The sequence below is a fragment of the Xiphophorus hellerii genome, chromosome 17, assembly GCF_003331165.1.
Source record: "Xiphophorus hellerii strain 12219 chromosome 17, Xiphophorus_hellerii-4.1, whole genome shotgun sequence".
NCBI classification, from domain to species: domain Eukaryota; kingdom Metazoa; phylum Chordata; class Actinopteri; order Cyprinodontiformes; family Poeciliidae; genus Xiphophorus; species Xiphophorus hellerii.
In genome coordinates this window covers 13,545,468-13,572,650 of record NC_045688.1, presented here as the reverse complement: position 1 = coordinate 13,572,650, position 27,183 = coordinate 13,545,468, and the positions used below count along the sequence as shown (strand labels likewise).

The 27,183-nt window shown below is 40.2% G+C and overlaps 2 protein-coding genes across 3 annotated transcripts; both read left to right on the top strand.

Annotated features, from left to right (window-relative positions):
* The first annotated feature begins 146 nt into the window (after positions 1-146).
* On the top strand, positions 147-11,790 carry LOC116736708 (fibulin-1). 2 transcript variants are annotated; one of them, XM_032589395.1, is made up of 22 exons: positions 256-900; positions 980-1,085; positions 2,028-2,160; positions 2,278-2,425; positions 2,983-3,042; positions 3,683-3,772; positions 4,385-4,516; positions 4,619-4,756; positions 4,836-4,979; positions 5,057-5,179; positions 5,285-5,410; positions 5,981-6,115; positions 7,006-7,143; positions 7,225-7,368; positions 8,024-8,146; positions 8,286-8,411; positions 8,493-8,612; positions 8,755-8,877; positions 9,139-9,262; positions 10,905-11,047; positions 11,135-11,275; positions 11,350-11,790. In XM_032589395.1, the coding sequence occupies exons 1-22, from the start codon at positions 846-848 to the stop codon at positions 11,487-11,489; spliced, it is 2,712 nt and encodes a 903-aa protein (XP_032445286.1). In that variant the 5' UTR covers positions 256-845; the 3' UTR covers positions 11,490-11,790. The 2 variants fall into 2 exon arrangements, with proteins under 2 accessions (XP_032445285.1, XP_032445286.1); XM_032589394.1 differs by having other exon boundaries at positions 147-900; positions 10,905-11,275.
* A 1,640-nt stretch (positions 11,791-13,430) lies between these two features.
* Positions 13,431-26,953, top strand: atxn10 (ataxin 10). Its single transcript, XM_032589414.1, has 11 exons — positions 13,431-13,592; positions 14,377-14,571; positions 15,713-15,798; positions 15,944-16,040; positions 16,170-16,334; positions 17,210-17,290; positions 17,406-17,562; positions 17,677-17,794; positions 18,082-18,266; positions 20,784-20,847; positions 24,179-26,953. The coding sequence occupies exons 1-11, from the start codon at positions 13,462-13,464 to the stop codon at positions 24,361-24,363; spliced, it is 1,464 nt and encodes a 487-aa protein (XP_032445305.1). The 5' UTR covers positions 13,431-13,461; the 3' UTR covers positions 24,364-26,953.
* The last annotated feature ends 230 nt before the right edge of the window (positions 26,954-27,183 follow it).

The window sequence follows — 27,183 nt, the reverse complement described above, 5'->3', positions numbered from 1 at the left end:
TTTAAAAAAACACAATAATTATGAAGAGATGAGGAATATGTTGCGGAATGGAACATTATCGCAAAAGTTTACCTGTTCACAAGGAAATGATGAAGGTATTATGCTGTTAGTGGAATCTGTGTAAAAATACATAGAAAGCGTACCATTGGCAAATTTATTGCATATTTTAAAATACGTTGTAATTACAACACATTTAGTCATAATTCCCCCTTTAAAATAAACAGTTATGACATGGTGTCAAATTATTGTGATATAAAATGTCGAAATAATGACAACCTCACGATGTTGAGGTCAAAATTCGAACCTTAAAAGCCAGAATTATGACATTGTGTCGAATCATTATGACCAAAAGTCAAAATGGTAACGTTGGAAGTAGAAATTATGGTTTTGTTTCTCAAATTGAAGAGATGGCGTGTTTTAATCGCTTTTTTCTTTCAATTGGTGGAAATGGGCTTCCGTAGATTTGTCAAATTTTGGGGGGGGACAAAGTTAACAGTTTGTCCATTAAAATCCCGTCAAAACAGTCGAAAGTGTGGCAACACGCAAAGAAGAAAAGGTGTTATGAATACTTTTGGAAGGCGCTGTGTTGCTGCTGCTGACTTCATGTTATCTTGCTGATGACGTTTTCGACACACTTATTATCGGCCGTGTTTTAATCATGGCAGCTCCTTGGAGCCCTCCCACGGGCCCGCTCCGTGACGCCTCTCCAGCGGGTTGTCAGAGCTCTTCCCCCCCCCCTCCTCCTCACTTCAGGCTCATCTCTCGCCTCCTTCAGGATAATAATTGTCCGACTCTAAATATCGTGCTCATCCACAGGGCGCTGGCAGGGGGTCAAACTGGGCCTGATGGCGCACGAGATTGTCCTTTTATTTTCCCTCTACGCGGTTTTGACCGGGATTGGTAAGGAACCAAATTGAAGTCGGCAACTTTAAATTTTCGCACCGCATTAAAAACCTGTGTCGTCATTCCTGCTTTATAGAGAGCAAGTTTACTTCTGTGCATGAGTGCTGTGAGGCTGGAAGGGTGGCAGCCCTGAGAAAGCAAGACTGCACGGCGCTGCCACGTTTCAGCTCCCACATTTGCAGGTAAGAAACAGCTGGACACTAATTGTGCCGTAAAGGGCTAGCTGGAAAAAAGCAAAGCATACCTTCAGGAATGCATTGTTGAATCTCCTAGTGGAGGTTCTAAGAGGCCTCTAGAGAGCATGTTGTAACCAAAGGGCCCTGTTCTGTTGTGTGTGTGCATTGTGGTTGCTATTAATACAACAAAGCAAAACGAAGAGGACTTCTTCATAATTCATACGATAATTAAATATTAGCTGTGAGGTGTGTGTGTGTGGTTTATTCTTTGGCTTTCATGGCAGAATTGGATTTGAACAAACCTGAATTTCATGCGTTATAATCCCAGGTGAGGTCTGAACACGCTGGGCATAAAAGATGTTAAACTAAAAACGGCCAAAGTGCAGTCCAGGCTCATTCACGAACAGAAATGACCCCTTAATTTAATCGGAATCAAAAGTTACAACTTGGATACCATGTTTTGAAATCATCACTCATCAGTGGGCTATTATAACTATCTCCAACAAGACAAGATGGTTAAAAAAAAAAAAAAGTACAGGTGGTTTAGGTTGTGTTCAGTTTGGAGGTTGTATTTGCCAAATTCCTTGATGGAAATACACCAAGATGGTGTGTTGTGTTGTTACTAGTTAGCGTTAATGATTAGCTCCCGTCTGATTTTATTCCCAGATCCAGTTTCCAAGCTAATTTGAACACAGTTGACTTGTTTTCTAACTTCCCATAGCAGTGAGCTGTGCTACTGTTGTAAGACTCATAACTTTTGGTTGTGATATTATTATTTTGTGATATTATTATTTTGTCCTCCTTTATACCATTTTTGTTAGTAAAAAAAAAAGAAGCCTTTTAGTTCCTCACTTCCTGCACAGAAGGAAATAACTAACGTAGTGTTTTACTTTACGTTGTGCTTTATTTTTTAAACTGCAGTCTCAGATTTAACACTACATTTCTCAGCATTGCCAAGGAGCACTGCTGTCGGGCTTTAGCGAGGAAGCGAGCCTGCGACACTGGCGTCAAGGTGGCCCGTCACGGGGTCTGCGAGCGGCCCCTCTTCACAGGCTCCAACTGGGAAGCGCAAATTTCACAGGTGTGCTCTCCTCCACGCCTCCAGACACAAGCAGTATGCACACAGCATGTTGGCAAACACACACTTTGTTCTCTTTAACACACGTTTTGTTTCCTTAAACTTCCTTCCCTTGTTTAGTCGTGCTGCGACTGCTGCACACTGGGTTTGAAAACGGACAGCACGGGCTTCAGCTGCGACTTTCGGGACCTGCAGCTGGACAAGCAGTGCTCTAACGCGGCTAAAGCCTGCTGTGAGAAACCCAAGGACACCACTCCGTCTGCTAAAGGTGAAAGGTCGAAGCAATCCTGTGCTCCCGGCGCTGATTGTCGGTATTGTCTTACATCACCGTCTGGCTGTGCAACAGTAGGATTTCGACATCAGCAAACGTTGGGTGTTCAAACACAATCCACTGTCACGCTGCAAAAACCAAATACATTTTGGTGTAGTTTCTAGTGCAAATGTGTTAATATACTTGAAATAAGACAAAACTAAGTTACAAATAACTTTTTAGCAAGATATAGGAGCGTGTTTTTAAGTAAAAAATATTCCTTAGTGTTGATGAAAACATGCTAGCTATAAGTGAAATAATCTGCCAGTGAAACCATATTGTTCTCGTTGAATTAGTTAAAATGTTCTTATATGTTGCTGGAAAGTGACTTGTAAGTCATTTATGTCTTATTTCAAGTGCAAAAAGACAAAAAAAAACTTGTTTTTGCAGTACATTCCTTCTTTTTTGTCATCGAAGGTAACACTCATTCATCATGAGTGTCTGCTCTTTATCCTTTGACATTCAATATGACTTTTTTCCCCCCCCCCTTCATTTTACCCATGTTTTTGTCTCAGGAAAAGAAGAGCTTAAAGTGTCGATCTCCAGGCCTCCAGACGAACCAAATACCTGCAGAGGTTTGGCACCTTCGGTTTAATTGATTTCCTTTTTTTTTGCTACCGTTTTGGTTGCAGTTGCAGGAAGTCGTAGTCTCTTCATGGTTCTATTCTATTTCTTAGATTTTAAAGTCACATGTATAGGAATAAAATGAGACATTCAGTCCTTGCTAGGTCTTTAAATTAGACACAATCTTAGAAAAAAACAAACAACAAAATCAAAGTCCTTTTTTGTTTCAATTTGAAGCAATCAAAGAAACTGACGTTATCAGTTTCTCTCATTGTTGTTGGGGGGGGAAAAGTCGATCGAATTGTCTCACCGGCGCTTGCTCTTGCTTTTTTATTCACAGCTCTTTTAAAGTCAAACTGTTGTCCTTTAGATACTACTACAGTTGCTTTTTAAAAATGATTTTAAAACATAATTTTTGATAAGGAGATCAGAAATCAGAAAGTCTTCCCCAAGTACTAGCAATACTTAATTCCAAAAGCCAGTTACCAGATAATAAACATTTTAGGACACTGTAAGGAATAAATAAATGGTTGGTTGTGGTCTGAACTGAGAAACGGTGTCTTTAAATGACACACAAAGTGGTGTGTGTGTGGGTGTGTGGGTGTGTGTTTGTGTGTGACGTGCCTCCTGACACATCTCTGCCGTTTTCAGAGCTCAACTGCTCTCAGCTGTGTGTCGGTAACGGAAGATGCGTCTGTAACGACGGCTTCCGGCTGCAAAGGGACGGAGTGACGTGTGAAGGTAAGTCATCTTAAACGCACAAAGTCAACTGAATGCAGCCATGTGGTGGAGAAAGTTTGACCCTGCTGGTTGTGTTTCCAAAAGCTATAAAACGCAAAATCTTTCCAAGTATTTTTGGTCTAGTTTCTTGTGCAAATACCTTAGTACGCTAGAAATGAGAAAAAACTACCTCACAATAACTTTTGAGCAAGATACAGGTACTTTTTTATGTCAGTAATTGATTAGTATTAATGGGAAGAGTACTGGATATAAGTGAAATAATCTGCCAGGGGAACAAGAGATTTTTCGTTAAAATATTTTGTCCACTGACAAGTTATTTCACCCATAGCTAGTACTTTTTCATCAATGTTATGGGCTTAAAACAAACTCCTAGTTCTTCTTGAAAAGGCACTTATAAGTTATTTCAAGTTTATAAAGATATTTGTAGAAGAGAATAGACCAAAAATTACTTCAGATTTTGTGTGGGGTTTCTTTTTGGGGGGGGGGGGGGGGGGGGGGGTTGCAATGCAAACAAAAGTTTGTTGTTTTTTTTACGCCGTTTCTGTTTTGGTTTTGTTTGTTTTGCTCTTCCTTGAGCTTTTCGCTGAAGATTCCCGACGTTCGTCTCCTCAGATATTAACGAGTGTCTCGCGGGCAGCCACAGCTGCAGCGCCGAGCAGGTTTGCATCAACACGGACGGCTCGTTTCTCTGTCGGCTCAGCTGCCACCCGGGATTCACAATCACAGACAACATCGTTTGCAAAGGTAAGCAGCCTCGCAAGAGACATGTAAATGAAGTCTTCATGGAAGAATGAAAAAAATAACATTTCCATATACTTTATCATTTTAAAAAATATATTTTTTTAGACATAGATGAGTGCGCTGTGGGGAGCCATAACTGTGGAGCGGACTACGCTTGCATCAACACGCCCGGCTCGTTCTACTGCGACCTGAAGGTGGCGTGCAGAGACGGTTTCACTCTGGACGCTTCCGGAAATTGCACCGGTACGTTTGCTTTCGCTCTCAGTTAAAAGCAGCTCGTGGATTAAAGATGATTTCTCCCAAACTATTGCTCTCCCACCAGACATCAACGAGTGTCTGCTCCTTTCCAACCTGTGCCGACCCGACCAGACTTGCGTCAACGCCGTCGGCTCTTACGTCTGCCTCGGGAATACGGTCATCTGTCGGCAGGGTTACCATCCAACGGCGGACGGGACGCGCTGCGAAGGTCTGAGTTTAAGTCGTCTGAAATCTGCCTGCTCTTTCAATTTCCGCCCGTTCACGTCCCCCCCTCCCTCGCCCCAGACGCGGACGAGTGTCTCGTCGCCGACGTGTGCGGCAGCCACGCCTGCGTGAACCTGGACGGGTCGTACCGCTGCGAGTGCAGAGCGGGCTACCGCTTGAGCAACGTCACCGGAGTCTGCGAAGGTTTTCGCTCAGTTTTCGCTCGTTTCTCTGGGGGAATTATTTGGGTGGGGGCGTCAGAGAATAAATGTGAGAGGTTAATTTGTTGCGCCGTTTTGTGCTCTTCAGATATCAATGAGTGCAAGTATTACTCCCGGCGACTCTGCGGGCACATATGTGAGAACACGGAGGGGTCTTATCAGTGCAGGTGCATATCCGGCTTCAGCTTGGCTCCGGACGGAAGGACCTGCGAAGGTAAGCTCACTGCGACGCAACTCATTTCATATTTCAAATGGCCGACGCACCTCTTTCCTTTTTGGGATTCTAAATTATATTATTGCGACAGTTGTTACTACAGCAAGTTTCACATAAAGAGTTAATTTAACAGAGAAGCAGGCCCTCAGGATTACATGTCTCCTATTTTACCTGACATTAGGCACGAGGTGCTTTTTTGCAGATTTCGTTGCCTAAAAAACTCAATCTTAGTCTCATCAGACTAGAACACATATTTCCAGTTAAAGTACCAGTAGGCGGCAGAAAAGCCTTTTCAGCAAATGGTTGGCATGTACAGTTAGCATGTGTCTTAAAAAAAAGTGATATATCTTTTTTTTTAGGTTTCTTTTTTATGTGAATTTATTTGTTTTGACTTTGTAGAAGGAATAAATCTTTATGAAAGTAACATTTTCAGCCAGAGAGTGTGTGACTCTGACTGAAATAAATATTTCAAATTCCTTTTATTTTTGACTCTCCCACCGTGTTCAGCATCTTGTGGCTGAGCTGCGTCTACATCGCTCCGTTACTGCAGTGTTCTTTTCTCTCCTTCAGATATCAACGAGTGTCTGACTGGCCGTCACAACTGCGCCAGAGGTCAGGTTTGCCTCAACACCGAGGGCTCGTTTCACTGCCAGCGCGAAATCGCCTGCAACACCGGCTATAAACTCACAGGCAGCTCTTGCCAAGGTGAAACCCCCCCCCTCAAAAGATTACTATCTTAGGATGTCAAAAGTGTTCTTTTCACACTTTGTGATTTTGCAGCCATGTGTTTCAATGTGGTTTAGTGGGATTTTATGTGACTAAAGAGATGCAAAATAGTGCATGATTGCAACGTGGAAGGAAAACAATTCGAGTAATTTTCACAAATGAAAGTCAGGAAGGCGCAGCACTGAGTCAAAACATTGTGGAATCACCTTCAGCTGCAGTTGAGCTGCAAAGTCTGTTTTTTTGTCGCTACCAGATTTGTACGTGGCCTTTATGATGCTGCTTGCTATATTTGATTGCACTGGATTTCGTTCATTCCACCGGATTTTCCAGACTGTAAATTGTTCCAGGGTAAAGGTCGCATTTGTCAAAAACGTCTGTCACGAAGAGTAAAAAAGTAGCTCCTGAATATGGGATTGGACAAGCTACGGAAAAAAGTGTGACTTATATTCCAGAAAATACCGTATTTATTTAGTCTTATTGTGAAGAGAGTTAAATATAAATGCATTTTTCTCCATTATTAATCATTTATTAATCATTTTAATCCACTCTGCTTTGTATTCATCTATCAAACAAAATCCCTTTGTAACTAGACAAAATTTGGGAAAGTTCAAGACAGAAATAGTGTTTTGGTTTTTTTTTTCACCTGCATGCTGCCAAATGACATCAATGTGAAAAGATATTCAAATATATTTGATTTTAGAAAGTAGTCATTGGATACAGAGACCCCTATTTATTTATATTTTAGCAACTTGTTAATGAGTTGTAGGGTTAGGGTTACATCCTGCTCTCACATAACCCCCAAAAAGAAATAAGAGTTAGACAGCCCTGCTGAGGAGAAAGCCCTTCTAACAGATATTTCCCTCCGCCAGACATCGATGAGTGCGCATTGGGGAGACGTGACTGCGGGGCAAATTCCGTTTGCGTCAACACGGCCGGCTCGTTCTACTGCGAGCAGAAGCGGGTGTGCGGAGACGGTTTCGCTCTGGACGCCGCCGGCGGCTGTGCCGGTACGTTGATCTTTCACACTCCAAGCGAAAGCAGCTCCGAGGTTAAGGGTTAGCTCTCTTAATAATTTTCTCTTTTGCTAGATATTGATGAGTGCTCGGCCCACACCGGTCCATGCCAGCCCAGCCAGACGTGCGTCAACACGGTGGGCTCCCACAGCTGCCTCACTAATGCGATCGCTTGCCCACGAGGGTTTCATCTGAGCGTGAACGGCACACGGTGTGAAGGTAGTTTTAGAAATGCATGGCTGCCCATTCAGGTCTTTATTTTGCTTTTGAATGTTTGTTTATGTGGGGCTTTAAAAATAATCTGAGGGTTGAACTTGCATTTATAGTGAAAAATGACTTATAAAGATTTTGATTTATCACCGAGTCAATAATTTCAATTAATGATGTTGGAAAAAAGACAGATTGTTTTGAGATTTTACTATTTTCTCCACAGTGTGTTCCACGAGAGTATCAATAAATATCAGAAGTAGTATGATGAAGTGCGATCACTGTGTGCAGTTTGGTGATATAAATCACAATTCTTTTTTTACAAGTATCTGAAGATTATTACTATTAATAATCAAAAATGGGAATCTTTTTCAAGAACAGTATTTTTGTTTGTGGTGTCATGGCAACCATACAGTTACCTAAAAATGACTTTATTTTTATTTTTTTACCATAATTTGTTGTCGTAGTAGTACCACAAAATACTGTCCAGCCCGAGCTTAGCCAGTAGTTTCATGTGATATAAACAACTGATTCTCATCCGTTCTCAGTCGTTGCTTAAGATGTTTTTTAAGATATTCATTCTGTGTTGTAGTTTTTATTGGTGAAAAACTCTGACTTTCAAAAAAAATGTTTTTTTGTTTTTTTTTACTTATTTATTTCAATACAGACGTGAATGAGTGTATGGTTGGCAGTAAGTGTGCCAAGCATGTGTGCGTCAACCTGGAAGGACTGTACCGCTGCGAGTGCAGAAGTGGCTACATGTTCAACGGCGTCACCAAACTGTGCGAAGGTACAGAACCAGGAACTTGATTCATTTTTGCTAGAGGACTAACAGCTTCTTCATGTGACAGAATTATGAATTTGTTTGTCGTTAAAGTCAAATAACACTTTTGAAGCTCGTTTTCTCGCCCCGGCCCCCTGCTGTTCAGATATCAATGAGTGCACCCATTATCCCGGTCGACTCTGCGCCCACAAGTGTGAGAACACAGAGGGGTCGTACCGATGTAGCTGTGCGACCGGCTTCAAGCTGGCTTATGGTGGCAGAGACTGCGAAGGTAAACATATTTTTGAAACAAACTTTGGTCTTTTTTTTTTTTCTTTGGTCTTTTACCAAACTGCCGCCTGCTTGACGACAGACATCAACGAGTGTGAGGACAAACCCTGCAGCCAGGAGTGCACCAATGTCTACGGCTCGTACCAGTGCTACTGTCACCGCGGTTACCAGCTGAACGACGTCGACGGGACATCGTGTGAAGGTGTCGTTGCTGCAAAGCAGAACAGTCGAAGATGGCTGTGTTCATCTCTAGCAGACAGAAGAAGATGTTTAATTTTGGGAAGAGTCCCAGGTGTCCTAACATTGATTTTTTTTTTTTCTTTTTGTTGTCTCCATCTTCTCAGATATTGATGAATGCACGCTGCCAAACGTATGTTCTTACCAATGTGTCAACTCGCCTGGTGGTTTTAACTGCACCTGCCCCACCAGTGGTTACACACTCTTGTACGACGGACGTACTTGTCAGGGTAAGGGGGGAAAAACATCTTAAAGCATCTTCAATGAGCATTTTAAAGGTATCATTAGACCAGAACTACTAGAAATGCTGCAGTGGGTTAATGGAGAATATCAGGAGTAAGTGAGGAGCCTCGTGGTTCACTCTAAGCAGTTTTGAGCATTGCTGAAATGAATTGCTGTAATGGCCTGTAACATGAACTAACCATTATCTGCTGCATGGGGTTCGAAGAGTTTTCCTATGATGAAGCGTCTTTGATGTTTGTCTTTTTTAGACATTGATGAATGTGCTGCAGGAACTCATTCTTGTTCTGCCAAGGAGGCCTGCTTTAACGTCCAGGGAGGATTTCGCTGTCTGTTCTTCGAGTGTCCTCCTAACTTCAGGCGAGCAGGAAAGGGGTAAGAATTCAGAAGGTTGCTAAAGTCAGAAGATATTTGCCTGAGATCATCACACAACAAACAGAAAGTTTGAACTTATGTTATGTTCATTTTTCAAAGCTTCTGTCTCTGAGTGATATCGCTTTAGATTTTCACAGCATTGCCAGCTTAGGACGACTGGCAGGTGTTTGAGTCATTGCTTTTAGCCTGGTAGCTATCAATCACTAATATTAGAGCGTCGACCTCAACACACTCACTACAGTGATTCCTCACCTAGATGAAAGTGACACAACCTTCACATTCTAAACTTCTGCTTTTCTAACTTCCTGCTCCATCCGGCTGTGCTGCCGTACTATCGCTAGCTGAACTAGAACAACAGGTGGAAATCCAGCTTTGCCTACCTTTTAATTTCTGTTCTCTAAAGCAGCTTAAGATTTTTTTAAAGCATTTCAAATGTGTAAAATTTGAAGTTCTTTGTCTTAAATATATATTTTTGCTACATCCCTCAGCCACCACAAGGGGGCAGAGCGACTGCAGCTCTCCACTTCCCAACCTTTGACGTTTTGGCTCTTATTTGTTTGGTTTTGATCTAGTGATAACCACTTACTCCACATTTCCAGCTGTTTTTGTTGTTAAGATTAGCCCTGCCTCAATTTTGTACTTTTGAGCTGGTCATAGTTGTGAGTTTGAGCGATCAGAATTAGTTCTGTGTTAGAAAACTTATCAAATCCATATTCTGTACTGAACACTGATTCACAAACACCTGGATATTGAAGATTTTGACAAAGAGCCGGATTCGGAGCACTACATGTCCGGTGTCAGTTTTTTGGCTTTATATTATTTCTCTTTACTACCAGTCAGATCGTTAGCCTCTTTTCTGTTTATGTTTTATGTACATGAAGTCAAAAAATTGATGAAGAATAATGTCTCTTTGGTCTTCTTTTCACCAGTTCTCCTGTACTTTCTCTGCTGTGGTCACTTCTAAAACCCAAATTTCCAAAAAAAAAGCGATCCAAGCTGCCTTACCAAAACATCAAAGAGGAACGCGGTCTTGGCGGACAGCAAGAAAAATAAACATGGCATTTATTTTGGGGCACCTGGGGCTCGGCCAATTCACTGAGGCTCAATTATTGGTGGGACGGTGTTGTAGTTAGCATGATTAATGGGCTTTTCAGTGTTGGCGCTGGGTGGCTATCAGTTAATTCGCTGAAAACGATAGCAAGTGGCCACTTGCCTGCGTTGGTCAGCAGGATAAATGTAAGCAGATATACCATCTTGTCGTGGTTGTTTTTGTGGGCTGGGTCGTGCAATTCGGATGTATCAACAATATAGAGTGAAATGTGAATCTAAATGCTCAACAAACGGATCATCCAGCAATTATTTTCAAATGTCAGTTTCCTCATTTTTACTCGCACATTTATGATTAGATTCTCCACCTTATGGTTTTCAGTTTCATTTTGGTAGCAGAGATTCATCGTTGTCACTTTGGCCTCATGTGTGGCAAACAACTTGCAGGAATGTTTGGATTTGGGATCAGGGTTCTGCAGGATTCACTACTAAATTTCATTTTTGTATTCCTTCTTTATTGTCATGAACCCGCTGCCCTCCTCTGCTTCTTCACCTTTCCTCGTCTCTCTTCCTGACGACTGCCCGGCGCTCTCAGATCCGCAGGTAACGCGTCCGCCGTGGTGCGTTGCGTCAAGGCGTGCCAGGAACACGACAGCGACTGCGCTCGCGACCCCGTCCACATCATCACCTCCACGGCTCTGTCTCTGCCGACCTCGCAACGCTTAAAGGAGCCAGAGGGTGAGACCGGCGAAAGAAAACGTTTTAGTCTTCGGCCAATCGGACGACCCCACTTTTTTTTTTTTTTTTACCTGTTTGTTCCAATAGAGATCGTGTTGCTGCGGACGTCTGCGGCAGCGAAACAAGATCTTCTCCCGGACGAGCCGGATGTGTTGTTTGACATTTTAGCAGACGACGAGCTGCTCTTTTTCGACGTGATAAAGCGTGCGCAAAACGGCATGGTTGTCGGTAAGGAGACACGGGATTTCGCTTTATAAAGTCACATTTACATTGTTGTCCTAAATAATTGTTTTGTCCCTCAGGGGTAATCCGCCAGATCAAGCCCGTATTGGGCCCAAAGGAGCTCATTCTGGAGGTGTCCATGAAGTATGTCCAGTCAGGAGTCGTTTCTCAACAAAACATCGTCCTCATTCACGTCTTCATCTCCGAGTTCTGGTTCTGAGAAGGGAATGTAAATGTTTTATAGATAATTCTACTGGTTAAAAATGAGAAGAAAAAAAAAACATGACATAATTAATGTAAATATACATCGACAAGGAAAACGGTGGCAAATTTCAGTTTGTGTGGAGGTTGTTTGCATAGTGCATTGAATTCAGTTACAGGTGTTGATAGTAACCAGTGCAGGTTACTAACATGCAAGGAGAGATTTTTGTGCTCCACAGTCTTCAGCCTCTGTGAGGTCGTATGTATGCACAACATGGCTCAATAGTGTTTTTTACAAAAAAGAAAACATATATAAAAAATTAATAAAACCATCTGTGAATAATAAAAACCTTCAGTAGTGTGTTGTTGCATTCGTGTTTTTTTTTTGTTCCCCTTAAATACTGTCTTCTGCAACAGACTAAACCATCCATCAACTAGTTGGCATGACTGAGGTTTCCTACAGTTCTAAAATCCAATAGAATGTGCTGCTTTCCTGTAATCCAACTGCTCAGATTCCTCCCATCATACTGTTCCACTTCCAGTTTGTGGGGGTATTTCCAGTTATTCCACTCCAGTGTATAAATAATGGGATTTCTATAACTGGAAAATTTGCTTCTTCAAATACTTCTTCTTTAAGCTGACAAATTGCTTGAGGTGGAAGCTTTTTACCATCCGTAATCAACTCTACTTAACACGAACCTTCCTCAAGCCACAGCTGTGCTGTTTTTGGCCGCGTGGAGAGACGGAGGGAACGACATAGATTTGTGATCTGAAGTGTACCACAATTTTTGGAAGTCACAAGTGATTTTCATGTGATTTTGTTGCTCCAGTTGTAATGTTTGCTCCAACGCTGGTTGGGGAAATTGTACATTCACTGACGAAAATGAGAACTTGCTCCACATGCAGACTTGACGGTGCACATTTGAATGTTCTGATTTACCTGTGTCACGTTGGAAGTGCTCGTAGGGTTGCTATTTGTCGAGCTTCACGTCCTTCAATTCCAAATGCCATCATTTGCGTCTTTTAGGGGCTAATCGAGACATGCCGTTTCTGTACAAGTGACATGAAAAAGTTGTTTGCCCCTTTGTGAATTTCTTGTGTTTTTGTCTCACGGGTTTCAGATCATTTAAGACATTTGAATTCAAAAACCAGACAAAGATAATTTAAGTAAATGCAAATTGAAGTTTTCGAATACTGATTTCAGTTGTTACTGGGAAAAGGCAATGCTTAAACCTAATAGCACGTGGCAATAATTTGCCCCCAAAGGTTTCTATATAACAGTGAATTCAACTTTTACACCAATGCGCAGGTATTTTGTTATGTTCTTCTTTGGAACATTGTTTTTCACCTGATTACAAATTCAGCTACGTTGAAAGGGAATGACCTGCTCCATGACATTCCACATCATCCCTTTATGTTCAAACTGTGAAACAGTTCAAAACCTTCGTCTTGTGGTTTTGGCTATTCAAAATGTTTGCGGTTTTGAGTTATCCAGAGAAACTGGATGCAAGACAAACCAGAGCCTATAAAAATTATTCACTCCCTTGGATGTTTCGTCTTTTTTGTTGATTTTTCAAATCCACGATTTGTTTTTTTTTTTTTAAATAACAAAAATATAAATACAAAAAACCTTTGTGTTAAAGTGAAAACTGACTTCTACAAAAATACATAATATTAAAAATGATTTGAAGTAAGACAAATAGTTGTTTTAAATATTTTCTGCCTCATTAATTTATTATATGTATGTGTAAATAAATATAGATACTTTTTATTACGGCAGAATTTTAGTTAACTGCCCTTTTAAAAGCTTTAGTCTATGTTGCGCTTAATAATGCGGTACTTCTGTCACTAATAATAGTTCGTAGGCGGCGAGTCAACACATGCAAACACGAGCACATGCTTCGACTCCGCCTACGCGATCAATTGAGCCAATAAGAAGTCAGAGTTTGGTCTGCATGTCCCGCCCACATTCGTGACGCAGCCAGGGAAACATGGCAGATTCCATCGATGACAAGCAGAAAATATCAGCGGCTCTCGCTGACGTTTTGAATGCGAAACAGTGCCCTGAACACTTGCAGGTGTTGAAAACGTTTACAAGTGCGTTGAAAGATGCGGAATACAGGTACCGTTTGATCCCGTACGCTCTCTTTGCTTTAGTGAAAACGTGAAGACGTGAAAGCTCGGTAGCTAGGCTAACGCTAGCTTGAAGTGTGTTCAGTTTAATGTGATGCCCAGAAAACATGTTTGGTTGTTTTTATTAATGTGTGCCTTCCTGTTATTGATACGCTGCTCGCAAATTGAAGGTTTGAGAGCAAGTTCAGCTGCTTCCCCGCAGCATAAATTACAGTAAGCTTGAAATATTACTGTCTCACCAGGCAACAATGATAAAAAAAAATAAATGTTTTTATGCCCCGTTGTTCTAGTAAACTGTAATTTTAGTACAATTTAACGGAGAATTGTTTTTTATGCTTCTCCTCCAAACCGCAGTTATTTTCTACTGTCTGAAATCTGTTAGAAGCTGCTGTGCTACTTTCCAAGGCGGAAACAGTTTGATATCAAATGGACAGGAAAGATGCCAAATTGAGCCTATTCTAAATTCACCACCTTCATGATGGTTTGAAACCTCAAGCTGTCTCTATTGACCAGTAAAAATCCGTGGGAAGAGAGATTTTTTCATTGGACGAGAGAACTATTGAGCTGCTCTTCAAGTTAAATTGAGGATTTCAACACTAAATAGGTCAACACCACTTCTAGCATTCAAATCGATTGAAATGAGTTTTACGAAGATGATCATGGCATAGAAATATTTTCTGAGGTTGTAAATAAAAGGATGTCCTTCTTGGTTTTGAAATCTCGTCAAACCTCGTAAAATGAATTTATTCTCTCGCTAATTTTCCTCTTCGCAGGGATGCCGTGGCGGAGGACGTTTTCTCTGATCTCCTCAAGGTCCTCATCAGGCTGCTTGAAGGCCTGCAGAGTGCGAGCGAAAGCGGCGATGACGACGCGCGGCCCTCTGCCCTGCAGCTCCAGCTCACGGCCGAGTGCTTCAGGTCCCAGAGGAACTCCTGCGTTCAAAGCCCACGCAACCAGGAGCTGCTCAGGTGATTGCGCTGAGAGTGCAGCGGCAGGAAGATGAGAGTTTAAATGGAACTGCCAATCCGCCTCTTCTTTCTGCTGCGTCTCTTTAAAACTGGTAAACTCCTGTCACACAGTGAGACTGTAAAGTATTCATACCCAATGAATCTCTTCACATTTTCTTCCATAAACTGTAAGCGTTGAGATTTTGAGAGTAAACTACAAAATCTTCAAAATCTAAAGCCAGTTAAAAGTCTGAGACATTCTGATGAGGTTAGCTGGTGGGGAAGCAAATCTGCTGAATATGTGTTAGTATTGCTATAGCAACATGCTTTCTACCACCTTTTGGAGGAAGAGCAAAATCACACTCGCACTAAAACACTGTGACTGCAAAGAGCAACACAGACTCGAGCCAAAAATCTAAAAGAAAGAAAGTCTTTTTCTATGGAATATAAACATTTCTCTCAACTTTATTGTGTAATTTGGAAGATAATGACGTATAGAGTTGCCGGTTTAAAACCCCATACGGCATTTTAACCCAAACCCTGCACGTGGATCTGCATGGTGGGGCGAAATCAAAGCCACAACACTCCAGATTATAGGTGTACCCTAACCCTAAATTGCTTCACTTTACTGTAATCCAAATGTTATGAGTTTATTAAATCGGTCATTATTCAAAATGTATTGGAATAAAAAAAAAAGTGTCAAACTTTTGATATAAAAAATTTGGTTATTTAATTAGAGCTCTTAATCCGACTATAGTTTTTAATCCCATCTCACCTCTAATCTGCTTGTCCAGTACTCCCTTGTGTTTAGCTTTCAATCCACTCCGACCAGATTTACTATACTTGCTAAACGGAAGCATTTCCTCATCATAACGTGTCCATCATCGTGTTTCAGAATCTCAAATGGGATTTTTTTTGTAGTCTTCTTTCAAGAATGCCCTTGACTTTCTAATTATGTGCTACTTTGTGTTTCTCTGGTTTTTAAAAAAAAATCCATTTGAACACATTGAAGTTTGCGATTCAGTGGTTGCGTTGAAGGTTCAAGTATTGGTTGGTTAAACAATTTGGGATTCCAATAAACTTTTTTGAGGTACTTTTATGAAAGTTTTACTAATACTTTGCACTTACTGGGTACAAAATCTCTGTTTTTTTGATTCTCTAGGGAGCTTGGATTCATTGGTATATCCCTTAAACTCCTAAGTTACCTTCAGACCCTAAATTTGGAGACCAAAGATGCCTTATATGAACGTAAGTCTGAATCCGTTGAATTGGCAGCATAATGGAGTGTTGAAATTATAAAAAAAGATGACTACTGCGACATCGATCTGTGTTTTATTTGTTTTTCTGTCTTCCCATCTAATCATCTACTCATTTGTTTCCGTCTGCGGCTCAGCTCTTCGCTGCGGGATCCAGTTTCTTGGAAACCTCGCTGTCGGAAACCAGATGAGCAAGGATGAAGTCTGGCGGCTCAGCTTCCCTGACATCCTCCTGTGAGAACGGTTTTATTTTTATACCAAGAGAATGGACGCCTTTTTACTGTTTTTTTAATTTTAATTTTAATTTTTTAGCTCTTGTTGACCGTACGCAGTTTTATTTAAACCAGATTTGTGTGTGAACAGGCATCTGCTCTGTATTGATGATGAGAAGGTGGTGAACTACACCTCTATGGTTCTCCACACGTGTCTGGATGAGGCCAAAGTGGAGGATCTGTCAAAGCCGCAGAATATCAAGCTGGCTCTCAAAGTGATGGAGCTGTGCAGGACCCAGCCTGACCTGGACTGGACGTAAGTGTGGCTTCCAGACGTTTGAACTCATTATAATTTTTTTTTGGGAGGGGGGCGCAGAGGAGTGGAATGAACAAAATACTTAGAGAATGTTTGTTGAAGCTGCCAGAGCCTGAAACTACTGAGGAATTGCTGCAGGGTTATTTGACAGGTTTTTTTTAAAAAAAAAGAAAAAAATCAGTTTCAGTTTGAATAATATTTACTAGAAATCAAAGGGAGTGGGCACAGAAAAGATTCTCCATCAATCTTAAAACCGCTCAAGAGTCAGAATAGCTGTGGTTACTAAGGTCTGGATTGGTTTATTGGATCAACAGAGAGAAAGCAACCATAGATCAAAACTAGTTTTAGTCCTCTGTCATAAGAAACTGCAAACAATTATTTGTTTAGTTATTATTTATTTATTAAGTTTGCTTAATGCCTGACTTTAAGTCCGAATTTATGGTAAACCCTGGTAAAGACGTTGACTTGAAATCTGATGTTTTAGAGATTTCTCTTTTAGTTTTAATTTGTTTGTTTCTTTTAACCTCCCTCACTATCCTGCCTTCTTAATCTGATTACAAAATAAACACGGGTCTGTCTGTGAGACCTCCAGTTGTCTAACATTTGTAAATAATAGTTTTGGTAAGTACATTTCCTGTCCACATTCAGTTTCTTTTATGGAACGTTCTTTTCTTAACTACTTCCAACAGTCTGCAAATAAAGTCTACTTTTTCCTTTGCATAGTTGTAATGGAAGGTATTTGTTCCTCAACACCTACAGTGTTGTCAACAAAAATCTCAAATGAAATAACTACAGATGTTCTATGAAGAAACACTCTTTTTGATGTTTTACTGACTGATCTTTAGAGTACATTTTTGCTTTTTATTCAAATCCAGTGTCCTGATGGCAACTCAACATTTTCTCAAATCTTCAGCTCTGGTGGAGAGCATGTATTCTGGGATGTCCCATCATGACAGGTACAGATCAAATTCTGACCTAAAATTGGTACTAATTTGGATTCAAATGTTGGTAAATATTTAGTTTCTGTATGAAGAAGAATAGAGAGTAAATACATGTGTTTTTTTCCCCCAGAGTAACTCTCTTGGAGCTGCTGTTGGCCCAGTTAAGAGAAGAGGGTTCAGAGGGCTGCGGCGTTCCCCCCAGTGTGGCCCATTTCCTGGCCAGTTCCTTCCAGAAAGGTTGCGGGGCGGTTCTCACGCTCGCGACGGGTTCTGCTTCCAGCAACGAGGTCATAAATGCTGCAGCTTGCTAAATTCGTACCCAAACATTTCTAGTTTTCTGAGACTTTTAAAAAAATTATTTTTAAAATTATTTTTAATCTGCTTGCTGTAATCCTGCGTAGGTCCTGCAGGAGGCGCTAACAGTGATAAGTCTGCTGGACGTGTTGTGTGAGATGACCTCAGACCACAAACAGTTCATGTTCCTGCAGGACCATCCCGATCTTCTAGAGACTACCGTTGGTAAATGAAAAAGCAGACAAGCTCCCTAATTGGGGGCCGAAGATCCTGATTCCCATCAATTCCTCATCAGGACAGACACTTAAGATTCCAGTCAAAAAAACCTCCTCTGTGTGGATAAGTAATAAAATCAGAGCACAAATACCCCCCAAAAAAGTTTTGAGCAAACCACCTAATTTAGAGTTGTGAGTGAAAGATTTATATGACTAAGCTGTAGAAGTTTGTGCTTTCTCACGTTTTTCTTTCCTGTTCTTCTTCTTTCTTCTTTTTCTTTTTTCTCCCCTATGCAGAGCTTCTGGAGCAAGTGCATGCTATCGGGAAGGCCAGTAGGAATATTTTCAGCGCCACTCAGAACTTCTCCCCCTTTACCGGAGAGGAAGACCCGACCTCGGATTCCCCGGTGGTCAGCTTTAAGGCCCACCTCATCAGGCTCATAGGAAACCTCTGCCACGGCAACACCAGCAACCAGAACAAGGTCCGATCGTGTGTTGAAATGATGAATCGGATTAATTGACTAATTTAGTAATTGATTGCAGGAGTATGCAGACTTCCAAAAAGGCCATTTGCTGACAGAACAACACACTTAACAGTAATTAAGCCAAAACTGTACAAAAGTGTATACAATTAACATAAAAGACCTCTGTAAATATGTTCCTGCCAGAACTCTTAAAGTGGCATAGTTTTAGTTTCACCTGGTTCAAATTCTGTAACAATGAAAATCTCCTCTTAAGTATTTTTTTGCTATCTAATTATTAATTGGTTAATTCAAAAATGATTCAATTAATCTACAAATGATAATGCGTTCACTCAAGGAATGCTATGTCATTGCATTTTAGGCAATGCAATGCTTACTACTTTAAAAAAAGGAATTGAATTGTTTATTTCCATCTTTTACTGTAGTTTTAATATTGTGTAAAATAAGCGGCTAATGAAAAATCTGCACAAGGTGCTAAATAATGTTTTTTTTATCCGATTAAACGATTACTTGTACAAAATGATTACTAAAATAATGCTTAGTTGCAGCCATCATCTTATCTGTAAAACACATAGAGCAACAGATGTATGGAGGTTCAGTTATGCCAAAAATCTGCCTTTAAAGGGGTTAAACATGTGGACTTATCTTCAAAATGCTCAAAAATTGATTTTAGTTTGCTTAATTTTTCGTAAAGTTATATTTTGACTACTACTTTGATACTTATTGCATTAGTTTATATTTAAACAAAAAGTGATTTGAGCATAAAATTCTGTTACTTAAATTTCCTGTATTAGCAAAGTTTATTCTTAAACAAAAAATATATATATATACTGTAAGTATGAAACCTTTTAGAATTATTTCAAATGAAACGATCTAAAGAATCTTTAAAACATTTGAATAGTTAAATTGGTTTCTGTATCAATTTTTTAGAAACAATTTTTATGTTTCTGAATCAAAAATTGTTTCAGAATCTGATCCAGAAATTGGGTTTGGTCAAGTGGCTAGACGCTGAAAGATTCATATCGCTAGTATTGGGCCGATAAATGAAACTGGGCCGATTATTATACCTTTTTGCTGAAATATGCTTTATATTTAAACTTCAATGATTGGTTATCGGCCATAGCAGCATTATTAATATTGGATTTTATATCGGCCCAAATTTTGTTATCGATGCATTCTCAATTTCGGTGGAAGTTTAACAAAGAGCTGATTCTAGTTGCTTTTTAAGATTTCAGACTGTGCCTCCTTTTCCCCCAAAATAGTACCTTGAGATGGAGGTTTTAGAAGAAACAGCTGGAAAATATGACGATTTTCATGTCTACACTTTTCTTAGTGATTTTTCTCTCCTCTTCCTTCCTCTTTTCCTCCTTCGTTTCAACTTGAAGCTACTTGTGGAGATCTTGTCCACTTTCCGCCTGCGAGCATCTCGCGGACGGTTAACGAAGCAGTCAGGGAAGAGTTGGCCTCTTCATACACCCAGTTGTGCTTAATAGAAACAGATTTGTGGAATGCCTGTGGGATGACCACCCTCAGCTGGCCTCTCTGTAATATTTATGGATGCTGATCTGTGGTCCGTCAGTGGTCAGAAATCACCCCGTATCTGTTTTCACGAGGATTTCTTCCAGTAAACCAAATGTCATTCTGTTCACCTTTTGGCAGAGAGGGTAATTTAAGATGTGCATGCGAAGCTCTGAACGGCTCGTACCGGTCTGAGAGTCACGGGTCTGCTCGCTTGTTATTCATCCCTTTATGGGTTTGGATGTAATGTAAGCAGCTTTTGTTCTCAAAGTGGAAAGAAGCACAGACGTGCGCTTCCTTGACGCGCTAAATGACTATTCCATTTTCTGAAACTCGGCACTTGGTGCCGTTCTTCTGCTCCCTGCCAGTCTGTTTGGAGGAGAACCGCAATGGCAACACATGGTCATTAAGCCTATAGGATCAGACAGCTGATGAAGAGCAGATCACCCAGTGCGGTGGTCTTGGACTAACACTGGTGCCTTCCCTCACATTTGAGGCTCTGCTACAGACAACCCACCTTTTCTTTTGTTTGAGAATCATGAAATAAACTGGAATTTATAAACAGAAGGTGATAAATGTTGGTGTTTTTTTTTTTAAAAACAGGGATATTTTATATGGTGGGTAGGTTTTGTTCATTTATTTAGTTGCCGGTTAAAAAAAATAAATCATTTTTGTCTTCTGTTTTTGGTCACAATGAGGAATGAATTTTCCATGTTTCCCATGAAGTCTGGATTTTTACTACATTCACTTTTTTTTATTATTATTACTACTTTAAAAATTTGCCAAAAATGGACTGAGAAGACGTATCAGACTCAAGTTGCATGCGCAACTTCTAAATATAGAAGATGAAAAGTAAGACATTGAGAGATGAAAATGGGTTTTTGAATCTGGATTTCAGCTTTTATGTCTTAAAAGCAGAAATATTACGCTTTGTTTTCTCCCGTTGATTTAAGTAGCAAATGTTTCTGCTGTAATTTGTTGAAATATTTGTGTCCTCAGGTAAGGGAGCTGGATGGCATCCCGCTCATCTTGGACAACTGCAACATAGACAGCAACAACCCTTGTATCCTTTCGAAATGTGCGTTCCAACCTGTTTCCTAATTATTTTCTCTAATTATTCTGTGTGGACAAGCATGCCACTCAGAATGAGAGACCAGACTGGGTTGTACATAGAAAAATCTTGTTAAATTGTTCAAAAACATGTGCAAAATGCACATAATAAGTCACACAACAGCAAAGTTTCCCCCAGAAAACTTGCTAAGCCTGGTGGTTGTGTGCTAGTGTAGTCATTCATCCAACGGCCTGTCGGTTAAAAAATGTTTAAAGTTAAAAAACGTTTAAAGTTGACAGGAAATTTGAAAATATCACTTGATAGCCATGCGTTGCTGAAAGATTGGGAGATTAATACCTGAACACCAACTATAAAGCCTTAAAAAATTCTAACATTTTAAAGAGGCTTAAAAAATTAAGCAACGCAACACAAGTAAAGCCTGGTGACCCGCCAGGCTTAAAATACACTGAGGGAAGTCCTGCACAACAGCATGGAGAACAATCCTGCAGAAGATTAAATATTGCGATCAACTGTCAATACCTCTTGAATGGTATTCTCTCAAAAATGTCACTTCGTCATTAATTCTGCTGTAGAGGCTTTTAAATGTGGTCGGACGTTTAAGCCGCATTGATTAGTCTTTTTTTATTTGGAAATAATTACACCGATCTCCCACTTTTGTTTTTATTAGCTGACCCCTGTATGTACCATTGGGGAACAAAATATATAATTATCATGTGAATCTAATATAGCACAAATTTTAAGACCTTCTTCCTACTGGAGTAAGACCACATAACAACATTAAGCTTCGGCCAGAATGTGGAGTTTTCTCCGGGATCGCATTAGTCATTACCTTCTGTAGGGAGATCATAGTGGGTTTTTTTTTTTATTGTTGTGGAAGCAATGCACATGGTGTCCTGCCAAAGCTCTAGGTCCAACCAAAACTGTAAACCGCTGTACAGTAAACACAGCACCATGATTAGGCTTCTGGCACATGCGGATTGGTAATTGTGGATAGGCTGGTTGCTGGGAGACCAAAGGAACATGTGAGGCTGCTGTTTGAATTCAAAATGTATTTTTCCATTGCAAATCTATAAAAAAAGAGTTGGAGAAGGAGAAAATGTGCTGGCAGCTACAATTAGGCCCTAAATTTTTCATGTCCCATGGCAGATTTGGAGGAAATCTTTAAATTTTAGCAACATGTTTCAGAAAAGCTGGTCAGTATTTTGAAGAAGGCTTCGATGTAACGCCTAGAAAGATTCTTCCGTTGTTTATTGAAAACGGTATTTTCCGTACCATTTTAAAAAAAATATGTCAAGTAAAATAATACTTTAAAAAAAAAAAAAAGATATTCCTTTTTATGTTATTTGATTTTTATTTGAAGCATTTCTGTCATTTCTTACTGGAAACAAATTTGAACGAAAGTAACTTAAACTCCACTGCGGTATGAATAGTTTTACACATGATTAGTTCTACACATCCCTTTGTGGCGGGTTAAGATAATTTTATACAGCTATGCTTCCCATGGCTGTAGCATTATGATAAAGAGGTGAATAGACTGAGATGAGATTTATTTCAGTCTACGATGTTCAAACAACCACTGAGGTCTTAATCCGGAGGGACGGAGATCTAATCATTTCTCCAGAAATGATCCTGCATTGACATTTCTTTTTTTTTTCTGAAAAGTTGTGTATTCATCCATTTTATGGTCTTACAGAACCGTCTTATGCCCCTTTAATTGCATTCTGCGTACCGTTTGCAACAGATCTCATAACTGTAAGCTTACACTGCGCCGGGCGTCGACCCAGCCGCTATTGTTAGTTCACTAAAACGGATTTCTCTGCAATACTGGCTTTTTACCAGGCCAACAGTCTGAGCCGAAGGGGATCCTTTGTTCCCATGCAGCCCTCTCAGACTTGTTGTAAACTGTGCTAACTCTGTCTGCCTGTCTGTGTTGTCAACCCTTGTTTCTCTTCAAAAACAAAACGATTGGCAAAGGGGGAGGAAAAAAACACACACACAAAAAAAATCTGGGAAACATGAGAGTGGGAAAACTGAGATCCCAAAACACGTCTGCACAACTGGTTTGTTTGGGTTGGAATGCTTGTGTTCTCCGTGACCCAAGACAAACACAGTGTGGACAGGAGTTTTGACATCCCAAGCTGGAGAATTGGCGTTTAGGAGAAGTTTGCTTGAGTTCCTTGAATAATTGTTTCCCTCTGAGCTGTGAAACTGTTTTTGAATCCATCCTGCTGATTCCCTGCAGCTTATTAGAAAAAAAAATAAGAAAATCAAATACAACAGGTGCTTGAAGGCGGTACCATCTTCAGGGTTACCATAATTCTTCAAATCTGGAAAAATTGCTAGATATGAAGAATTTTAACTGTTTGATTTTTTTTTCTTTTTTCAACTTTGTAAAATTCTTGCATTTGAAGCCAACCGAGTAAACCCTTGAAATGAACAAAAAGGCGACTCAAAACTTTAGTCCGACAACAAAAAAAGCCCAAATTTGATGATGATTGGCAGGAGATCATTTCTTTAATACCTGCACAGAACAGAAACATGTTGTACTTTGGTAAGTGAATACTTCACACTGTTTTGGGAAGAGACAATGTGAGGATCTTAATCATTTGTACTGCCTAAACGATCTGAAAAATGTTGCAGGTATTTGTATTTGGCTTCATTGAGTCAATACTTGGTAGTACCAGCTTTTGCTGAAGTTACTGCAACAAATCCTTCCGGGTACGTCTATGAGTTTTGCAGATTGAAAGTTTTTTGCCCCTTCTATTTAGCAATGAGTTAAAACACATGAACAGTCTTGGATCTAAACCGTTTTATTGACCTTAAGCACGTTAATCACAAGTCTTAAGTTTTGTGGTGGCGGGACTATTTTATATCTTATTCCAGGTTATTTTTCTTGTTCGACTTTTCTGTCAGGCAAACATTTGAGTTCTGAGACTCTACTGCTAACTTGCTGCTAACTTTTTGCTTCTATCTTGGGTAAGTGTAAATTTCTCATCAATTTTCTGGACCTCTTTCTGGTTCATCTTTGCAACTGCCTCACTTTCTGTTGCCGAGCCGTACTATTCTACTTTCATTCTGTTCAAAAAAGCTCGACACTACTACTAGTCTTAAAAAGTCTTACATTTTCGTTGGGGAATCCTGCAGAAACCCTGTACTTAAAATCCACTTACGTATGTTTTTTTTTAAAATAATGTGGCAAAATTCAGAAATATCCAAGGGCTATCCCTTGAATAGCCCTTGGATACTCTTGCAAGGCACTGTATATTAACAGTATATCTTGGTTAAAGTTTGTCTTCTGTCTTCTTTAACCGACTGCCTCAAGTTATCAGCCAGTGGGGGATCTTCGCCATCAGGAACATTCTGGAAAACAACCAGCAGAACCAGGAGCTGGTGGCTGCTCTGGAGAGGCGCGGCCCGGTGGACTACTCCGTGCTCAGGGAGCTGGGGTTCCTCATTGAGGAGCGAGATGGAAGCTTGCTGCTCAAAACTGTGAGGAAAGACTCCTAAAGATGTCAGAAGATGAAGGTTCTCTCCACCCATCAGTGGGTTTTAAAGCAGAGCAGCTAAAGAAATGTGCATTTACCCAGTAGAGATGCTTTTACTCGCAATACTTAAATCAGAAAAGTCTGTAGAATGAACTTTTCTACCTCTCCAAAGTGATTCCACATAGACCAAAACCCTACGAGGTCTGCATGCTATAGACGCAGATGTCAGGAGCTCCAAGTCTGGGGGAATGAGGAGTCGGTGAGTGGCAGACACACGCTGGCACCTCTCGGAGACGTCGATGTTTTGTGGTTTAATCCAAAGACAAGAGCACCGCAGGGTCGAGGCTTTCTGGCTTTTCAAACACGGTTCAGGTTACCAGCAGGAGCTGGCGTTTAATCTCAGGCCCAAACGTGGCTTTTGCCGTTACCATGAAAGCGAATGTCTAAAACGTGAGGTAATCTACCCCCTCGCGGCCTCGCCTAATTAAAATATCGTGGCCGCGGGATGAAGCTCTGCTTATTAAACCGCTTAAAATAACTGCTTGTCCAACTAGACCTATTATTAGGATTGTAGGGAGAAAACGTCTAATCCAAGAATAAAACTTGAAGCTGTGACTGAGGTGGCAAATGCATCTTAATTGGAGACTTTTATTTTTCTTCCTCTTTTTTTCAGAAATCAACCAAAAAAACCCAAAAAACTAAACATAAGCATAGCAACCTATAATACCCTTATTGGTTCTTGGCACCCGTAGTAAAAATGTGTAAGAAGCTTAGAAATTCATCTTTTACTGCAGCACCATATTCTCACTGAAAAAAATTTTAAGTAAAAGTCCATCCAGCTGACAGAAAATGTTACATGCAAGTGGAGTTTGAATGCTGTGTTAAAAGTCTACCAGATATTTCACCCAAGTAGTCCTACAGTGCAAAAAAAAAAATCTTGTGAAGTATTTTCGGTCTAGTTTCTGGTACAAATATCTTGTTACTAGTTCTACTGGCAGATTTGTTTTACTTATGAGGAAAATGTTGTGTCTTTAAGTTAAATAATCTCAGTGGAACAATTTTTTTTTAAAACTTAAAACAAGCTTTATCTCGCTGGAAAGTTATGTGTAAGTTAGTTTTGTCTTATTTCAAGCATACTAAGGTATTGGCACTAGAAACTAGACCAAAAGTACTTTGTAAGATTTTGTGCTTTGGTAGTGTATGCAATTGTGTTTCAATATTTTGTCCAGCTCCCAAAAAGACTGTGACAAAGAAGACTGGTAGATCTGTGATGCTGTAGGTCTGTGATTTAAAAAAAATATATACATTTTTTACATTTTCCTAGGAATCCTGTAATGGCCCCTAGTCTTTGGAACAGCAGGCGATTTTAAATAACAATGTGGTGGACTCTTAACTGCAAACTTAAAAAAGCATCCATTATTGGTTAATTTTGTAGAGTAGGAATCTAAATCATGCAGCCAAATCATCACAGAAATGATTGACCAGACGAAAATGTATCTTCTGCTACAACTATCTAACCTGAATTCAACAGAAAAGCTTTTTGGTGAACTGACAAGAACAAATCCTAAAAGAGGACCCTAAAATCATATGGTGTTTTCACACCTGAGGGACCAGTAGCTTTAGTTCAATTGGAGACCAAATTGTAACATTTGTTGCATTTTCAGCTGGTGTAGTTCGCTTTCACACTGCTCTTTGTCAAACAATCCAAACTAACTGAAAAACCTGTTTACTGCTTTCCTTGTGGTGGCGCTGCAACAAGAACCACTGGAGGAAATGACTCTGAACAATACGCAGTGTAACTTCCTTCTTCACAAAATGGAAACAAAATGCATTGGTGCTTGTAGGACTTCTCTTTTGTCTTTGGTAAACAACCAGGAGCCATTTCTGTCGCTAGTGCTAGTCTCTCGCATTTGTTTTGATTGTATTTGCCCTGCGCTATAATCCGCTTTGTGCTTTTGGAGCGGTCTCTGCATTCACATATGCATTCACACTACATCAGAGTTCACTTCGACCGAACCGAGACCTAGGTTCTTAGGTGGACTAGAGTTCGCTTTTTTGGTTCGGATCAGAGTTTGATTGCGCATTCACACCTCCTCAAATTAACCGAACCTTCTTGCGCAAATGGACTAAAGTTTGACTAAAACGTAATTGGTGTGAACGCACTCTCAAACTTATCTCCAGTAATTATGCACAGAGGTTCAATAAGTTATTGCCCTTTTTTCCTTTTTCAGTGTGAGCTTGTGCAACTGCAAGATAAGATGACAACTTTAGATCATTGTTAAACCTCTTTAACAGCAGTGGTTCCAGTAATTGTCATTTTCTAAACTACTGTTGTCTTTTCTGAAGCTTTTGTTTTGTGTTTAAGTATTCAAGATTTCTGTTTTGCACATCTGAGAAAACATCTGTCCATATGCATGCTTTAAAGATGTATATAAAAAAACAAAATTGCCTAACATGAGTTAATGATTCTACTCATCTGCACTTCTACTAGCTTTGGCACTGAAGGGTTTATTCCTCGATAGTGGGGATTTCCATGTATAATAAACTGATGGCATGCATCATAAATCATTAACCATCTCATTAAAATAAAATCTAAACAGCCTGTCTCTTGGCAGAGGTGCTCATATTTGACTCTATCGATATTTGATGGGCGGTTATTATATTCCGCTCTATTCTGCTTAATCACAGCATGCTTTGGAAATGTCCACAGAGTAATTTTACGAACGCATGAAAGACCGAGGGAATCGGATGGGAAGTGTCAAGTTTGCAAAACGACACTCCTTCCTGTCCTCCTCGTGCCGCTCGATAAGCTGAGCCGTTCTGACAACTCGACAATGCGGCG

Excerpts from the sequence above, each read along its gene's own strand:
- LOC116736708 (XM_032589394.1), top strand. The coding sequence starts at position 846 with ATGGCGCACGAGATTGTCCTTTTATTTTCCCTCTACGCGGTTTTGACC. Across the intron at positions 9,263-10,904 it reads TTCAGGCGAGCAGGAAAGGG|ATCCGCAGGTAACGCGTCCG; the intron begins GTAAGAATTCAG and ends CGGCGCTCTCAG. Across the intron at positions 11,276-11,349 it reads GCAAAACGGCATGGTTGTCG|GGGTAATCCGCCAGATCAAG; the intron begins GTAAGGAGACAC and ends TTTGTCCCTCAG.
- atxn10 (XM_032589414.1), top strand. The coding sequence starts at position 13,462 with ATGGCAGATTCCATCGATGACAAGCAGAAAATATCAGCGGCTCTCGCT. Across the intron at positions 15,799-15,943 it reads CAAAGATGCCTTATATGAAC|CTCTTCGCTGCGGGATCCAG; the intron begins GTAAGTCTGAAT and ends TCTGCGGCTCAG. Across the intron at positions 18,267-20,783 it reads ACACCAGCAACCAGAACAAG|GTAAGGGAGCTGGATGGCAT; the intron begins GTCCGATCGTGT and ends TTGTGTCCTCAG.